The sequence below is a fragment of the Neovison vison genome, chromosome 11, assembly GCF_020171115.1.
Source record: "Neovison vison isolate M4711 chromosome 11, ASM_NN_V1, whole genome shotgun sequence".
Taxonomy (NCBI): Eukaryota; Metazoa; Chordata; class Mammalia; order Carnivora; family Mustelidae; genus Neogale; species Neogale vison.
Window position 1 is genome coordinate 25,866,576 of NC_058101.1, and position 19,224 is coordinate 25,885,799.

The 19,224-nt window shown below is 44.8% G+C and overlaps 1 protein-coding gene across 4 annotated transcripts in view; it reads left to right on the forward strand.

Annotated features, from left to right (window-relative positions):
- LNX1 (ligand of numb-protein X 1) overlaps positions 1–19,224 on the forward strand; it is a 181,704-nt gene that overhangs the window by 150,915 nt on the left and 11,565 nt on the right. For all 4 annotated transcript variants that reach the window (XM_044268126.1, XM_044268127.1, XM_044268128.1 and 1 more), the window contains 2 exons: positions 2,242–2,613; positions 14,468–14,602. In XM_044268126.1, coding sequence (XP_044124061.1) covers positions 2,242–2,613; positions 14,468–14,602 — 507 coding nt within the window. The remainder of the gene's footprint in view (positions 1–2,241; positions 2,614–14,467; positions 14,603–19,224) is intronic.

Genomic DNA, 19,224 nt, shown 5'->3' on the forward strand with positions numbered 1-19,224 from the left:
TGGATGGATGGAGGAAATGCTAAATAAGTGTGAAGCGGTCCCTTTCCATAGTTACTATGGTGGGAGGACTCTTCGTCAGAGACTTGTGATTTAATTGAGATAGGTCTTTGCCCCTTTCTGTCTGTCTTGTTCTTCCGGTCTCTCCCTCTTTCTGTAGAAGAGTATCTCTGTCTCGGTATCATTTTCTCTGCCGTCCCCTCCTTTTTCATCTCCCCTCCAGCTCCCGTCCCCACCCTCCTCTCTCCTCCTCCTCCTTCTCTTCCTCTCTCCTTCTTTCTACCCCCTCCTCCTACTTTAAGTAACAATAATGTAAAATAATAGAAAACCGGAGCATAGATCTTCTTATGTTGTTTTTAGAACAGATTAATGGAACATTCTGTATTTTACCTAGTCAGCCCAATTCACACACCCCTCCATAGTAAACGTCCAGTGGCTTAAGGGCCCTCCGTGAGAAAAACCACAAAGTAATCCCAAGTTCTTCCCACCAAGCCACGGACGTAACGGGGCAGGCAGGTTGGGGGAACAGCACGCCTTGGGCATTTCTGTCCTCTGAGGCTTGGGTGCCAAGAAGGACATTTGGGCAGAATTTTGAGAAGAAGAGAAAGGAGGAAGGGAGAATTGTTGATCAGACAGAAGTCAGATATGTGACTAGCGTGACAAGAAATCCCTCCCTGGCCCTCGTTCCCTGTCTAATGCCCAGAGGAGAGCTTCATCCCATTCCTTCTGAGTGGTTGAGGGGCCGGCCCCTGACGCATCATATGCTCTTTCTCTGACAAAGAAATTCTTGGAGTAAGAGGAGAAAGAATTTAAAGCAGTTGTCCTAACCATCCTGAAACTCCCACTGGCCTCCGAGGTGGAGTATAAGGCAGGACCTGTTGAGCTCCAGAGAGCATCCACATGGCCTCAGTGACACTCTGCGTGGCTTCCCCTCCAGAGGGAAGGAGCTGTCCTGCTTGGGAGGGTTGCATAATAAGCCATTTTGATTGTTGGGCCTTCAAGTGTCCCTTGCAGACAAAGGGCTACTAGGACAGTCTAGCAAACACCCCTGGCCTTCTCCTGGCCTGGGTGCAATGGGAGAAACCAGACACAAGGATCAGTGACAGAGCAGAACGAGGGCTGTGAGCTCCCTGGGTGCTCCCCTGCTGCTCTGTGCACGAGAGCCTCCATCCTTCCTTGGCAGGTGGCAAAAGCCCAGGATGGTGGGCTGCAGGAAGACCTCTTAAAATTTCACCCTGAGCCGCATTTAGCAATTGGCTGCAAGTACAGGTACAAGAAATCCTACCCAACCATAGAAATCCAAGCAGATTGTCTCTCCTCTACGGAGCCCCTGTCCTTCGACCCTGAGCAGTGTATGGTATTGCTGTGAAATTGCTTTCTTGCAAAGCAGTGACTGTCACTAGGGTCTGTAAGCCTCCTGGCTGGGTAATGAAAACCAAAAAGCCCTCTGCGGCATCAGCTCCACGGATAATTAATGAGGCACAAATGAGCAGGCTGAGCTTGAGGACCTTTAAGTAGGCTAAAGGGATCCAGCCTTGCAGTCAGAGAGCCTAGAAACTCATTCACACCAGTTTATTTGAAACTATGCAGAATTTTTTTTTTCCCCTTTGTTGAGACCATGGGCAAAAGACGTCAGAGGCAGCAATTGCCTTGAAAACCACACACATGCACGGGCACGCACATGCACGTGTGCTCGCGCTGTAGTGGGCCCTGGAAATTGTGGGATGGATGACCCGGGGAGTAAAACTCATCTGGGGACTATTGGAAGGATACTGTCAGCTCATCTTAATCTCAACAGCAGTTTAATGCAATCATGTGAACTTAAATGGGACATTTTCTTCTTTTGCCTTTTCCTACCTTTTCTTCCTTTTTTCTACTCCCCGCCCACCCCCACCCCAACTCCACCCCCCTTCTGCTGAACACTGATTTTGGCAAGCACCAGGAGTGGGGGCTAGGACTGTGGAAATAAATCTGGGAGCCTATGCAGGGACAGATTGAACAAAGACGGCATCCGTGGGGAGAGCTGCGCGGGCAGTGTGGGTAACCAAAGGAAAGCGGGCTAGAAGGCATGTCGGGAGGTGAGGTTACCTGGAGATGGGGACAGAGGAGGTGACAGACCAGAGCAGTGTTTAAGGAAGGGTGCTGCTGATCCTGTGGGCTTGGGCCTTCTGGGAAGGGTTGTGGCCGGCGGAGCTGGCTGATCCGCTCTAGCTTCCGGCGCCCCCCACCCCCCGCCCCACCCAGGTCAACGGGATGGACATCAGCAACGTACCTCACAACTATGCGCTGCGCCTCCTGCGGCAGCCGTGCCAGGTGCTGCGCCTCACTGTGCTGCGGGAGCAGAAGTTCCAGAGCAGGAGTGGCGGACAGGCGCTGGACGCCTACGGGCCCCGCGATGACAGTTTCCAGGTGATTCTCAACAAAAGCAGCCCCGAGGAGCAGCTTGGAATAAAACTGGTGCGCAGGGTGGATGAGCCTGGGGTGTTCATCTTCAACGTGTTGAACGGTGGTGTGGCAGACCGACACGGTCAGCTGGAGGAGAACGATCGCGTGTTAGCCATCAATGGACACGACCTTCGGTACGGCAGCCCAGAAAGTGCAGCTCAGCTGATCCAGGTGAGTCCCGGGTCATTGCCAAGATACTGGCAAGAAACTGCCGGCGTGAGTGGGATGCTCCTTGCCCTGACCTATTGGCCCTGTTACTACCATGTGTGACATGCGGTGGCACCCCTTCCAGGAGCCAAAATTGAAAGGGCAGGTAAGAGCATTCATTACTCAAGCAAATGATGTGTCTCAAGGTCATGGACATTCCCTAAATGTTGCCATGCAATCTGACGGCCTATAGGGTTATATGATGCAACCTGACCAGGTTAAGAGCACTTAAGATCCGCAGGACTGTGTCATGCCTATACCCAGTGTGTTATTTGCAGATCCAGGGGTCATTCGGATGCATTCTGGACATATCCTAGACATCCAGATGTACTAACTCCCATAAGAAGCTGTGCCCTCTACCTTCCAGGAATCCTGTGGACAGAGACCACTATGGGATTGGCTAAGGCTAAGCCGCATCTCCATGGCTGAGTTCAGCCTCCTCAGAAAACCCATGGGAACTCAAATATGAATCTAGCTAGGACAAGGCCCCTAAAAAGAGAGGGATACAAATTATGTTCCCAATAGCCTGACATTGGTTCATATTAATTCACGTTCCTGACTGGCACAGCATCATCAAGCCTTAGCATGTATCTTGTTGCCTTTGGCTGGGTCACCATGTTTTTCTGCTGCTCAGTGAGCTGCCATCTTTATTCTTAGAAGGACAGTCTTTGTTATTCACTTCATTTAGCCAAGATGTATTAAGTTTCTGCTGCTCACTTCACCATGTGTCGGGTATAGAGAACACAGAGATGATGGCCTCTCGGCTTCTCTCAAAGGAGCCCACAATCTAGTACATGGGATGTACTTTCTGTAAGTAATTGCCATATGGTGTGTTAGCATTCTAATAGAGAAATTAAGTACAGTGTTGTTTCAAATGAAGGAGAAATTTTGCTTGCATGGGCTTAGGAAGTCTTTACAGAGAAGATCTTGACTGGGACTTTGAGGAATCAGTAGAAGTTCTCTAGGTGGACAAGGCAGGGAGGGCCATTTTAAGGGGACACACCACAAAAGAACATTTCCCTGAAAGCTGGTTAGGGAAAGCATTAACACCTGGAGCCTGGTGTATATTAAGAAAAAGCAGCCATAGACCAAGCCAGATTGGGAGGGACCAGATCCTGTGGAGTTTTATGAGCCATGCTAAGTTCAGACTCTATCCTCAAGGCCGTGGGGTGTCCTCAAGGCCAAGGGAGTGAGATGATTTTCTAGATCTCTCTCAAAGTGGCAGAGAGCTGATAGGAGAGGGGCCAGATTTGAGGCCTTATCTCATGAAGCATTTGCGAATTACCTGGCATGTTGCATCAGCTTGCTCTCAGTGACTCAAGTGTTCATGCTTTAAGAGGAGACAGCAAGTCAGCAGTGGTTGACTGAAATTGTACCAACTTCCACAGAGGATGATAATCAGAACACAGAGCCTGCTTTCTAGAACCTGATCACCTAAGCGCAGGCAAGTCTCCCTGCCCTGGGTTCCAGCCATGGAGTTCTTCCAGGTGTGGACAACTCTTCACTGTCACGTGTACGGTATCTTCTCCCTCTTTTTCAGGGAGAACCTAGTAATGTGTGATACTGTCCTTTTATGGGTGGACAGCCTGAGGTAAAGAATACAAGGGGACTTACCCTACTTCCTCTGTCTCCCAGGATAGGAAGCACATGTGGTATCTTGCCCCTGAGCTGTCGTTGTTGGTGGTGTCCTGCTTTCAGGGGGTTCTGAATGTGGTGGATGTTTAACTGAGTAATGGGCCTTGAGGCCATCGTCTGTAGAGCAGGTGGAAAAAAAGGTCAGAGTTACAGGAGGCATTTCCCCTCTGGAATTTGTGCGGTCTATTTCCAAGTCCTTATGCCCAGCTTCAACTTCTTCTCCGAGCACCACACCTACATGACCAACTGCTGACTTGGTATCTCCACATGGATATTTAAAAGGCATCTCAGGGTGCCTGGGTGGCTCAGTGGGTGAAGCCACTGCCTTCGGCTCAGGTCATGATCTCAGGGTCATGGGATCGAGTCCCTCATAGGGCTCTCTGCTCAGCCGGGAGCCTGCTTCCTCTTCTCTCTCTGCCTGCCTCTCAGCCTACTTGTGATCCCTGTCTGTCAAATAAATAAATAATCTTTAAAAGGCATCTCAAATTTAGTGTCTAAAACCAAATCCTTGACTTCTGCTTCCTCCTTGTCAAACCTGTTTTTTCCTCAGCCTTTTCCACCATGACACCAAATGACACCATTTGCCCAGTGATTTGGGCCAAATTTCTTACTCTCTTCAATATACTCTCATTGTAATCCGTTTCTCACTACCTCCACCGACTCCCTCAGCCATGCTACCGACGGCCCTGGGGCTCCATGGGAGACCTCCCAGCTGGCCTCCCGGCCTCTACCCTGATTCTCTACCTCTGCGCTCTGCACGGCAGTTAGACAGCCATTTGCCAAGTCAGTCCCATTGTATCACTCCTCTGTTCAGCTCCCTGATGCTTCCTAAGACACTCAGAGTAAAATTTCCAAATATTAATAGTAGCCTTCAGAGCCATATGTAATTTGGACTTTAGTTATTTTTCTAGCTTGATTTCTTTTTTTGTTTGCTTGTTTGTTTGTTTTTAAATTTTTTAAATTTATTTTCAGCGTAACAGTATTCATTGTTTTTGCACCACACCCAGTGCTCCATGCAATCCATGTCTAACTTGATTTCTTAAGCAAAGTAGAGGATTTCTAGTATTCTTACCCTTGCCTTCCCATGCTCAGTCACATCGCCTTCTTGCTACTGCTTCTCAAGAATTACAAGACCCTTTTCACCTCAAGGCTGATGTTCTCACATCCTTCTGACTGGAAGAGTGTTCCAAATGTCTTTCTCACTGCCACGCTTCCTTCCGGTCTCCTCAGTTCTCACCTCAGAGAGGCTTTCACTGACAATGCCACTTAAAATAGCTTCTCTCACCACCCCAGCTCTATATATTTTATTTAATCTGCTTTATTTTTTCCTCCCAACTAATTACTTTATTTCCAGTTGGCCTAGTATGGAATAATACAGTAGAGTATTGTATCTCAAGCACTTAGAGAAAAGCCTGACAAGAATGGACACTTGATAAAATATTTGCTGAACAAATACATTGAGTCAAGTTATAAAAATGTCAATATACAGAAGATAGCATTTATACATGAATTCCATCTCTTACAGATTTTTCATCGCACCATTTACCAAAGAACAAACACCAGTTCTACTTTCACACGCCATTTGTCCCCAAGATGGAATTTCTACATCTTTTCCTCTCGAATTTGTTCAGTTCTTATGGGTTGAGCGCCTTCTAGGTGCCGACAGGTGTGCGGTACACAGGTAAATGAGACTGACACGGTTCCTAGCCTTGTGGGGCTTGGAATATATTACTGTCCCTGATCTCAGATGCCGTGAAGTCGGCATTTAGCAGGTGATTTTAGCCTGTGTGTGTCAATGATGAGAAAAGAAAATAGACAACGTTTATGGAAACATGAAGCCACGGAACAAAATCCTTTTTCTCGTCATGAGCAAACTGCACTGTAAGCATGATTGCCCCCCTACCCCCTACACCCCCACTTTGGAACTAGACTTTTAGGCCATCATCATTTTTCTTTCTCATGTTGTGTTTGTCAACTCCCTCTGTAGGTCATTCCGAGCAGCTCACGTTCTAGAGCTTATCTGCCAACTACTTACTTTGCAATAGGCACAAGAAAAACTCCCTTACTCATGCCATTTGGAAAAATTTTGATTACATGTGGCATTCTTCTTTTGTAGATTAACAACAGAAGAGGGAAAATTTCGTCCCTGAGAAAGTAAATTTATGAAGTAAAATCTTGCCTAACAGCGAGACTTCCTAAGAGTCTTCTGCTTATTAAACAAAGCCAACGTGCTTTAGAAGCAGGGGAAAAGGGAAAAAAAAATTCTTTTAAAGGCTTGGGCAAAGCTTGTTGGAAAAGAAGTGGGAAAAGTAGAGTGCTGGGAAAATCCAGTTAAGCAATCTCAAGAGCGGGTTTTATTTATGTGATACTTATAACATACACCAGGCTGGGGGAATTAAACTTAATACCCTTCAAACGTGGAGACTCAAGTTACCAACCAATCCTTGGCTGCCTGGCCTTCGTGTATCTCCTCCATGAATCATACTTGCCTTAGAAAGAAATTCCCAGACAACATGTCCTTCTGGGCATGTTTTCTCCCACAGTACCACACTTTTGCCTTTTTCTCCATTATTTCAGGGAAAAGTTATTACAGAGAAGCCACAACTGTTTTAAATTTGACCAATTTACATATGTAGAGTCCTAACCCCCACTTACTCAGCAGTCCCGGGTGTCATAGCCCAGGAGTGAGTCGGACTCCTCTAGGAGGAGAAACCTAAGGAGACAGAAGCTTCAAATATAGAGTAACTGACTCCAATAAACTTGGCACAACTTTATTTTTCTCCATTGTCAATTTCTTAATTTTTTAAAAAAGATTTTATTTATTTATTTGACAGAGAGAGATTACAAGTAGGCAGAAAGGCAGGTGGTGGGGGGGTGGGATGCAGGCTCCCTGCTGAGCAGAGAGCCCGACTCGGGACTCGATCCCAGGACGCTGGAATCATGACCTAAGCTGAAGGCATAGGCTCAACCCACTGAGCCACCCAGGCGCCCCTAATTTCTTAATTTTTTGACCACCATGTCTAGAATCCTTGTCGGAGGGACACCTAGATGGCTCAGGAATTAATCATCGGCCTTTGGCTCAGGCCATGATCCCAGGGTCCTAGGATAAGTCCTGTGTTGGGCTCCTGGCTCATGGAGGAGCCTGCTTCTCCCTCTGCCTGCCTCTCTCTCTCTCTCTCTCTCTCACACACAATTAAAAAAAAAAAAAAAAGATTGCATCTCTGCCCACTTACCAGTATGGGAATGATTTATGCTGACAAAACTATGCCTATTCTGAGATGCTCTCCTCTGTCTGCAATTCTGGGGCAGTGAGTTCAAATGTATTTGGGAGTTCAAATACAGACAATTAAGAAATGAAGAAAGTAATTTTGGATTTCAAATTTGAGTCTCCTTCCTGTGGTTTTTTTTTTTTTCTAGGCAACTCCCAGACTTGAGGCAGAAGCTTAAAAAAAAAAAAAAAATTCAAAGTTGTTTGTAGAGGGGATGTTAACTTGTAGGTTTTCATTAATACTTACATAGGTGTGAATTTTTGTTTCCTTTGCATAAATTAATATTTAAATGAGAAGTTCTTTTATCAAAGAACAACCGACAACTAGGCTCTTCAAACTTTTCAAAAGGACGTGAGCAGCCTTTAGACAGAGCCAGAAAGTAAATAATGAACGACTCGTATTACCTACATGTGCTCTGAGTATGTGATTCTAGCTTTTGAGTTCTGCACAACTGAAAAAAGACAGAACTTTGGTCCCTTGGAGCCAGTAAGAACAGCCAGTGAAACCAGACCTGATAGATCAATGTGCTTTTTACATATCAGTGCTGCTAATACAGAGTCAAATTCCCATGTAAATCCATTTTCTTAACATGGCATCATAATAAATTTAATACAAAGGCTAAAGAATACATGAATGTAAAAACCGTCTCCTTGAACTGAATTCTTAAAGTCCAGGTGATTTTTATACGGGGCTCTACATTTCACGCACTTGTGATAAAGCTGGCTTGGTAAATTGTACAGCTTTTTGGCTTCAAAATTTGTGAGTGAATCCCATGCACAGTTCCACATGGCAAATATTCGGAAATCTACTTTTTGTTTTTAATATTAAGGAATCTTGAGGCTTTGCTGCCTTTCCTCCAACTCCAAATATCCCCACGCATGCATTTTTTTTTAACACCACGGACCAGAATCAACCACAAGAGTAGCTTCTAGATACCCTAAAAGAAACGATGTTTGAGGCGAAGGACTTGGGTCATTCTGATAACTTGGCAATCAACAGCCAAGAGAATTCCAGAACTAAATTCTTATTTTGACCTTGTCATGGACCTCTGTGTGACCCTGTGTACATCAGACTGTCATCATTAACATCTTAGCCCTTAAAAGATGTGCTTCTGGGGTGCCTGGGTGGCTCAGTGGGTTAAAGCCTCTGCCTTAGGCTCAGGTCATGATCTCAGGGTCCTGGGATCGAGCCCCACATTGAACTCTCTGCTCTCTGCTCAGGTCATGATCTCAGGGTCCTGGGATCGAGCCCCACATCGGACTCTCTGCTCAGGAAGCCTGCTTCTCCCTCTCTCTCTGCCTGCCTCTCTGCCTACTTGTAATCTCTGTCTGTCAAATAAATAAATAAAATTAAAAAAAAAAAAGATGTGCTTTTGGGAGTAGAAGGATGAGTATGAAGCTACAGGCAAGAGGGAAAGTAACCCAGATTTCTGTCTCTGATCTTTTCCTACCCTGATCAAATCCTAAGGTTCAATTCATCACTTTTCCTCAAAGCCTCCTGAGTTTCCTTTTCCCTTGGCTGGTCTCTGGCTGCTCTTCACTTGCTGAAGTAGCTGCTGCCTTTCCAGCAGGCAATATTCTCGTATTCTTTTAAGAATGCGCCAGGTGCTATGCTGGGAACTAATGTTTCAATGGTGACCAGATCAGTGTGCCCCAGGTTTGCCTGCTCCAAGCTCATTTTCTAGAAACTCTCTGCTTACAGTGCACCGTTAGCTTGTTCTGGGGTTCTGTTTACCCCAAGTTTTGGCTCAGTGAGAGGTATTTTTCTCAATTTCTCTTGCTCACTGGAAGAGAGGGGTAGGGCAAGGACTTTGTCTCTGAACCTCATTGTATGGTATGTTGCCAGGTCAACAAATGACTGCTGACTTGGGTATTTTTCTAGTCTATCACCCAGGGATGGTTCTGATGCCTCCTGTGGTCCGTATGGGCGTGTAGGGTCTATGCGCCATGCATGATCCCAGAGCTAGGCTGTGCTGATGTAAAGGTGTTCCCTAAGTGAGGTCCTGGGAGCCTACCTGTCATCTTTTAATTAGACATTAATAATGAAGACTGACATCTATGGCACTCTTGGCTTCACAGAGCTTATCCCCTATGAACGTATGACATGGCAAAATGGGAACCCCATCACTGAGGTCTTGGGTACAGCTTGTCCATTGGCTCCGTATTGGCTCCAACCCCACACACACATACCCTGCTCAACTTTATTAGAGGGAGTCCAGAGTTTATCAAGCTTTTGAGATGACTTGAAAACATATGAAATATTAAAGAAAGTAGAAATAGTTGACCTGGAAAGGAGAAGAGTTAATGGAGGACAGTGAGCCTTATCTTCAAATAAGATTGTCCCATGGAAATTGATTTGGGGCTTCCCAAGAGGGTATGACTGGAGCCAATGGGCAAGCAAGATAACGGCACATTGAGCTCAGCCTAAGGACAAACTTTCTAATTAGTGCAAAGAATGGCCCACGATGCCTTGGGACACAGTGAGTTCACGGTCATCAGAGGCACAGAAGCATGAGCCGTGTGACAACATGGCAAGGATTTTGCAGGGAAACTGAAGCATGGGTTACAGAGAGAATGTTGGATTAGATGATGTCTGACATCTCTTCCATATATGTGGCTTTTTAATGATGTGGAACCAGTGGTCCCCAATTTCCCAGGGCATTGTGAGCTCAAGATAGATGAACTGACAAAGATACTTGAGTGGTTGATGGAAGAGAAGCTAAGATGGGGCAACCCCAAACAGTATAGGGGAAAAAAAGTCCCTACGACTGTACATTGAAAATCAAAGCTAGACTGTCTGACTCTGGGATCCTGGGAAAATAAATGAGTAGGGAATGTAATGCAGGGTGAATTATTTTTAAAGAAATGCTCACTAAAACCTTTGTTGGCAGAACGCTAAGGAAAGACAAGCTGATGTCACTGTAAATGCAACTGTAGCTCTCAGATGTCTCGGTAATGAGGCCTCCCAGTCAAACGTGGGTTGCCTGTGGACCCACACTGGTGTTATAATGGTTGTGTGTTTATGGTCTCCCTGCTCTGAGCAATAGTCTGGATGCCTACCAGCTTGGAATTTCCCTGTTTCAGGTTTAGAATGTTAAAAACTGTTTTATTTAAGCACATGCATATGTATGGGTTTTTTTGGTTTGCTTGTTTGTTTTTTGTTTGTTTTTTTTAATTTTTTAAGACTTTTTTTAAATTTATTTGATGTCAGAGATCACAAGTAGGCAGAGAGGCAGGCAGAGAGAGAGAGGAAGGGAAGTAGGCTCCCTGCTGAGCAGAGAGCCCGATGAGGGGCTTGATCCCAGAACCCTGGGATCATGACCTGAGCCGAAGGCAGAGGCTTTAACCCACTGAGCCACCCAGGTGCCCCCATATGTATGTCTTTAAAGCAGCAAACGCTATAATGCATGTGGTTTGACTCAGTCCTCCTTCATGGTGGAGAGGTGGAGCCCTGGGCTTGGTGGGAGGGTCACGTCTTCAAGTACAGACACACTGTCACCTCTTAGTCTTCCCTAGTTCACCATTGCATGTCCCCACACAGTGCTAGGATAGTAGAAAGAGGCCCTCTGTTCCAGTGTACGACTCTGCAAAATGCCTCTCCTGCCTTATGTGGTGGTATCTTTGTTTTCCATTTCTCGGCTCTGTGAAGTTTCTGATCTGTGTGGTATCCTGACCTGTTATCAGCCACAGTGGCTTTCGTAGGGAGAAGAGCCATTCCCAGGCTGAACGTGACCATGACCACCCCAGGACACTTGCTTCTCAAGGCGTCAGCATAGTGCTTTCAGACTCCTCCTTCCAGTTAGAGAGGTGGGATTTTGTTCTTTTTAAATGGGCTACATCTAGATGAGGCCTCTGCTTATTCCCGTCATATAAACATTATTGGCTGTCTTGAGTCACCTCTCAAAAGAACAGAGAAAAATAGTCCCGACATCATCCCCCCAAAAAACAAGACTTATCATGGTCATTGCTACTCAGTTTTCACCCTTTGGTTTTTGTCTGAATAATTAGATTTTTTCCTATTTCCGTGGCTAGAAGTACTTGGTTCCACCCTGGAGACCTTTACCATGCATAGCGCATATCTCTTCCACAGCTCCTGACAGTCAGTCCCTGAAGTAGGACAAACGGAGGACAGGAGCTGTGTCTGTAGGGCTCCTCGTGAAGTGCCTGGCCCAGAGCAGCCCATGTCAGCTGGGGGTACAGAACCACTCCCAACAAGCTAAGGTCCCCAGAGGAGAACACGGAGGCCAGCAGAAGCGCGTCCCTTAACCTACAGAAGGGAGAGAGGGAATTTAACACTTGGGCTCTTGGAAGAGGAAGGCGAAGCAGGTGTAGCATTCGGCCTGTGAATCTGGTAACTACCACGTCCAGAGTTTGCCTCGAAAATTGAGGATGTTTAAGGGAGAGAGAAGAGGGGAAATTTTACCCAAAAAAGATTGTCCTCTAACCTTTGTCTGCTACTCAAGATAGCCACAGTTGTTTAACACTCCTTTGGCCCAAATCCAGCGTTCCAAGAGACGCAAGGGAGAGGCTATCCTACCCCTGTCTCGTAGCGGGCTCTTCCTCCGAGTGTGGTGTTGAAGCTGACAGCTCCACTGCGCCCATCTTTCTGGAACATACGATGGGGCACGCCATAGAAAAGTTTGTCTCCCCCTCACCTCCCTTCTCACACCAGATTCACAGCCAAGAAAGGACAGGCTTGCTGATGCGAAGGGCTGTTGCCCAACACTGAATCGAGCTGCTCCCGAGGGCTAACGCCAGTACAAACACATTAGCCTGTTTTCCATCTGACAACTTCAAACACCAGGAAAGAAAGTGAATCCCACAGAGTCTCCCTCAGAGCAGTTCCCTCAGAGTAAGGTGGCTGGTTACGAGCCACAGACCCAGCCTTGAGGAGAACTCATTTCCAAGGAAACTGATCCAGGGTTATTTACTGGAGCATTGATCCTGCCAACAACTTACTACCAAAGTCGGCAACTGAAAATCCGGTGAGAAATTTGTGTTTAAAAATGTGAATTAAACAACTCTCACAAGCTGCTCTGTGGCATTCTGAATTTTGTCTGGCAAGCCGATTCGATGTGTAAGTCTCAGATTTTCCTCAGTTCTTATGAGGGGCCTAGGTCACGTGATGGCCCCTGAGCCAAGTGAATGGGGTACCCACTCGGGCCAGAGACAAACCCCCCGCTGAGATCCTTCAAAACATCGGAGTTTCCCTGAAGATAAGGAGCACATTTGGGCTCAGGAGTTGGGAGTTTTGACTGGAGTGTTTGCCACTTATCTCTTAGTCATTTTTTTTCAAGAAAGTTTCTAGCGATAACCTCATTAGGATAAGGAAGGTTTACAGTATAAAGAAAAAAACATTATTACGAAATACTGCTCTAAGAATTGAGTTTCATTGGCTCCTAGCATAGTTCTTCATGTCCACTTGCTTCATTATTGTTTCCTGAGCCTGTCATTTTTGTTCTTTGCAAGCTCTGTGGGTGATAAGAGGCACTAAGGAATTCAAGATAGGGGAACAGCCAAGGGAAGGTATGTAAATGATGAATGGGTAGACCAACAAGAGGGCTGACTGGGCTTTACATGAAGGAACATGAGTAAAGGACTAGAACTTGCTTTTTGGGCCCTGTTCAGTAGGATTTTTGTGAACACGGAGTGACAGAGACGAGTCCACTTGACTAGCCCACCGCCCACCAACAGACACTCTTAATGCTCCTTAGAGGTTGTTTTTAAAATGTCATCTGATTTATGGCTACCCAGTTCATGAACCCTAAGTTTCACGAAAGCTCTGAAAAGAAATGTTTGCTAATATTAGCATGCAAATCCGTGAAGGTTTGGGCTGGCTATTGTTGGACAGCCGTGGGGATCTGATTTCATTGGTGTGGCTCTGATTGCTTAAGATTTTAAAAACAAGGTCATCCTTCATGACCTGATTTTTCCGTGGTCTGACAGCCAGACCTGTAAAGGAAGAAAGGGCAGGCAGGTCAATGACCGTCTCTGCTGCTGGGATGAGAGGTCAGGGATGGGATGAAGAGAGGAACCCTAGAAACTTGCTCCTTTCTTCTCCACCTTGTCCCCAAATCGAGTCTTTCTTGGGGAATTTTCTAATCAACTCTGGGCCCTCAGGGAGCTTGGTTGATGTACATTTCACAGGGCTAAGGTCTCCTCTGTCTGCTTCAGTAGTCAGCAGTTCTGGAAAAATGAGAAATGCTCTCGAACAGACATGACATTCGTCTGTGGCGGAAAGCCAATTTGTAAATTTATGGTGTGGAGTGGACCTCCCCAGTAAGCAATATATTTGCTGTTTGGAATGTTCTGTGCAAGCGTCAATGAATATAGCAGAGAGGAAGAGAAGTCAGAATTGGTGATGGTCACAAAAATATAAAGGTTCAAGGCCAAGGCCTTGAATCAGGCTGTATTGGAACCTATGATGTCATCCCTGTATCTCTCAAGTGTTCATCCTTCCCCATGCCTCCGTGTCTAGCACTGTAGATGCAGGATTTCTCTTCTGGTGTTGGTAGAGGGGCTGCCACAACTCTGGTCCTTTTTCTATACTATTTGCCTTTGGTCTGGGTTTTAGACTTCACAGTGTATGCTCTGTACTATCTGAAAAGTCCTTCGGATGTGGCTTGCGCACCATGAACCATGCCTTAAAAATAACAACGTTTGATGAGGTCTGTTGCCTAAGTCAAACCTTTCCTAGTTTTTCCCCTTGAAACGGGTTTTACTCCCTGATGTAAAGATACAGGAAATAATTCTCATGTTCTTGCCAAATTACGAAACGGGGCTGCTGTGAGAAATACTAGACACCATTTTGTTCCCGTAAAAGTGGACTCCGACTCGCATCTTGGTGAGCCCCTGGTGCCGAACGTGTTGGCTAGAAGCTCTGAGAGTGGCTAATGTCTGTGTCTCCTCTCCCAGGCCAGTGAAAGGCGTGTCCACCTCGTCGTGTCCCGCCGGGTTCGGCTGCAGAGTCCTGACATCATTCAGGATAATGGCTGGAACAGCAACGGCAGCCAGTCCCCAGGGCCAGGGGACAGGAGCAGCATTCCCAAGGTGAGCCCCAGCTGGGGTGTGTCTGTTCCTCCTGCAGGAAGCGATTTCTTGGGAAGGCTGAACACTTTACCATTTCTAAGTATAACCTCTGGACTTCATCACTTGAACACTGTTTGACTTGTCCTGTAAAACAGAAAGCCTAAAGTCCCATCCTCGGGACCTGGTGAGATAACAGGTGTCTCCCATCCAAGCAAGAGGGAAGAAGGTGCAGGAGAGTTTTGAAACCTGATCTTGCAGACTTCACAAGGAGACATAGTTTCAAGTCAAAGCCAAATAGATGTCATGTTTTTCCCACAGTCATTTTACTTAAGGGCCGTTTTCATTCATTTTGAAACGAAACGGGATTTGCTTGGCTTTTGACTTTTGAATTTCCCAGTCTGCCTGAAGATTAAAGTATTTTATTAAAAGTCAAATTATTTATTATAATTACATATTATATTTCATATAAATTGAATTATTTTAATTAAAAATTAAAATAATTCTGCTAACTTTAGTATGTTTGTTTTTGCAGAAGAACCCAGGAAGATAATACAAACACTTCAAGTTCATGTAACATTAGGGAGTGGTGGGGAATGGGGCAATCAGAAAACAGATGCCCTATCTTAACAGCACTTAAATTCAGAAATAACATCAAATAATGCGGATTAAGCAGAATGTATCTATAGATTGAATGCATCTTCAGGCTGGCAATTTGTAGCCTCTCTTTCAATGAGGTGACTTAGCCCAGTTTGTACTTCTGTCTTTGTCTTCTGTTAGAGGCAATGCCACAATCTCTCCATTGGATGGCTATATAAAGCAACACAGACCTTGCTTAGCCCAAAATCAGAGTCCCAAAGCCCCAAAGTCCCATCCTATTGTGATGGCAATGAGTTTCTAGCCAGTTCTCCTAAGATCTGATTCCATTAAATCACTTATAACTAAAAAAAACACAAAAAACAAAAACAAAAAAACCTATAGGTAGCCCATTCATCTTGCAAGAGGGATTAAGGAATGCCTATCGTAACAATCAGAACACATCAGGCTGAGTTTCATTTTGGAATAACTCCCAAGTTTGGGTTTTTGAGTAATGGATGCAGAAACAAGACTCAAAATCTTGATTTTGAAACATGCCATTAATGACACAGCCTCGAAGCCCACACCCCCACCCCTTTGCCCAGCCTGCTAGCCAGCCATGTCCCATAAATCCATAAATTTCAGTCTTATTTACAGTAAGCAATCTCGACAGAGCAGGCAACTCCTGCTAAAACATTTTATGGATAAGGACTCCCAGGTGTCTTTGACTAGTAAATACCATTGGTGTGTTTAAATTAAACTAAGGTATTTATTAATGGAAAGCTAGTTTATTAGCTTAATCTAATTAATCTAATTAACTAATTATAGCTGGATTAACTAGACCATACTGTATTCTAGCTCATTAAACCACTAAGCATGAGGCTTCCATCAGCACTGTGGGTCCACAATCCCTTCCACCCAACCACCAGGAATCATGGAAAACAGCCGGAATGAGCTGTTCAAATTTTTGCTGCAGGCTCTGTCATGTATCTAATTCCTGGAAAACATACAGAACAAACTGGCCTGGTGGGAAGTTGTAACATTTTCTTTTTAACTTATGGTTCTGTCTGCCTTCTGAGGTGCCCTCAAACACACACACACACACACACACACACACACACAGGGCCTATTTAAAATAAAATGAAGACATGTGGCTCTTTGATGATTTAGGTTTTTATGATCCTACTAAGCTTTGTTTTATCTAGGAAACAACTTGGCTTTTTGAAAGTAGGACTAGCTTAAATGAGTCAGAGAAATACCAAAGAAGGCAAACCAAGACTTGTGAGACAGAAAAGTTTGTAGGCAACTGAAAAGTTAAAGACAAACAGGCATCAAATGTAGGTGTGTGGCTACCTCTGTGGGCGAGGAAAGGGAAAGTGACCAGAGAGAAATCCTAGGGAGACCTCAACTAGAATGGAAACTGTATTTCTGATGCTGGGTTATAAGGTACAAGGATAGGTCATTATGTTCATCTTTATACTTTTTTAAAAAATGAATCTAAAAGGTGTTATTTTAAAAATCCCAATATTCTATGAAATATGTATTTTTATAGCTAAGTGATAAGAAGATTGGTGTCCAGGATGTTTTTGAATCCACTTGAATTAGTTCATACTAAATTGTGTTTTTGAACATTAGGGAACATCCTGAGCTCTCTGAAGGAGGGAAGGGGGCTTGGGAGAAAACCCAGATGGAAAAGAAGATCTCTTTCATATTTAACTCTCTTTCTGACCAGAGTCAGGCCACTCAGCGTGGGAAGGGTTCATGGTGGTACTTGGGCTTTCCATTGCTAACATGGGTCTCTCTGGTGGGGAAGGCAGATAGCTGTCAGAAACACAAGACAATGATGGATGTGTTTCCTTTTTGGGGAGCCCAGTCTTTTGTGTGGATCCCTCAGGTGCTTGAAACCTCTCCTTGCTCAGCAAAGCAAGGCTGCTGGGTAAAGCCCTGAACAAGTGTGCAAGAAGACTCCACTCTCCAGGAACTCGCATCTACAAGCAGAACGATCCAATCTGTGCAGCCAGGATCGTGTAGGTTTCAGCCTCGGAGTCTTATTTGTCATGTATTTTATTTGGCAGAATTGGGTTTGAGTTGAGTTCTGTGGTCAATGAGATAAACTGTTCCTGGAAAATTGAGGAACCGGTCCTTTCATGTATTTTTCTGACAGCTGTCTGAAAATTGATAGGTTAATTTTTATCACGTGTTAAAACATGACCTCCCAAAGCTGAGTAGTGTGGTGGGAGATCACAGATTTAGTCAGATATCTGGGGTTTCAGTTGCCAATCCCACCTCCCGCCCACCACCCTCCCCGCCCCCACCCCTCCGCTGCCGCCCCCGCCAGCTGGGGTTCACTGATCAGTTTCATTTTAATGTTGAGTCTCAGTTTTTCTGTCTGGACACATTTAAGTAGATAATGAATATTTCTTCCCTTTCCTCAAGGAATATGTGGCCAAATTGTGCATTATTCAAGGAATATTTACTCACAACAAAATAATTAGAGACCCACTTATTTTTATTAACTGGTATAGTGGGTGAGAAGCCATTTCTGGAATATTTCATAAGATATGTGATTTTGCTACTTTCAGATGAATTCACTGACACATTTTTTTAAAACAGATTTTTGGGGTTTTTTTGGTCTTTTATTTTTTTTAAGATTTTATTTATTTATTTGACAGAGATCACAAATAGACAGAGAGGTAGGCAGAGAGAGAGGAGAAAACAGGCTCCCTGCTAAGCAGAGAGCCTGATGTGGGACTCAATCCCAGGACCCTGAGATCATGACCTGAGCCAAAGGCAGAGGCTTAACCCACTGAGCCACCCAAGCGCCCCACTGACACATTTTTTTTAAACAAAATATTCTCAGATCAAAGGTGTTTCTTAGTCACAGGAGTGCCCTACGTGGGCATTCTTCCCCATTTCATAAATGAAGCTGGGGGACATTGAGTGGTGATGGTATTATATGATCTCCAATGATACTACTGTTAGAGATCCGAATAACAATAACGTGTGTTTAAACTTACTACCTAGAAAGCCAGTTGAATTATTGGAATCTTCCTCTGGACAAATATTGTAAATATTGATAAAACCCAATATTGGCAGATGTGGGAAATCAGCATGTTCACAGTGTATTGGTGAGATTATACGTGATCAAACTATTTCATATGTATCAAAATGTAAAATGCCCAGGCCCTTTGATTTAGCAGTTGTACTTTTAGGACATTAGCCCAAAGAAATATTTACACAAGTGCATGAGATATGTGTCTAAGGATGTTCACAGTGACCCTGTTTAATTTTGTAGGAGACTTATAAACAACCAAAATGGTCATCAGCGGGGGGATAGGACAGAGCCACGTGAAGAAGTACTAGGCAGCTGCTCAAGAATGCCAAAAGACCATGTGTGCATGCACGCGGGCATGTGTGTGTGCATGCGTGTGTGTGTGTGCACATATATTTTTTAATGGGAAAAGTTGTCCTTGTTTTCCAGAGGATTCCATACTGTGTTTTAGACATCACCTTGGGAGCTACCCCTCCAATATCCCTGGCTTCCATGTGGAAATAATGGAAGAAAACAAAACCCTTCTTTGTAAGAATCAGGAGTAAATGCTTTATGAACATCCCCAGGAACGAGCCGGAGGAACAAAGCAGCCAGTAGGAGTCCCTAGTTTAGAACTTTGCCCGGCATTGGGGGCATTTCAGACCTGCCTGCATCTTCAAGTAGGGCTCTTCTGAGAGATGTCTGTGATTATAGGCAGAGACCTGCCGGATCTAACTGCTCTGTGGAAGAAAAAAATCACATACTGAGAACGGACCTGGAGAGCGCCTCCAGTACTGTTACTTATTTGTCTTATTTGGAAACTTTGCCCTGAAGAAGATCCCATTTCAGTTTATAATTCACTTAGGATAAAGAGTTTCTTCAAGGTTCTGGGGTTTACAGAGACACACACTGGAGACCTTACAAGTACTAATTGTAACATTTGCCTTGGCCATAATAATTTGCAATTCCTGATTCAGTATTCCGTTACTACCAAAAACAATTTGTGGCAACTTGTAATTTAACCATCCATTTATTTGAC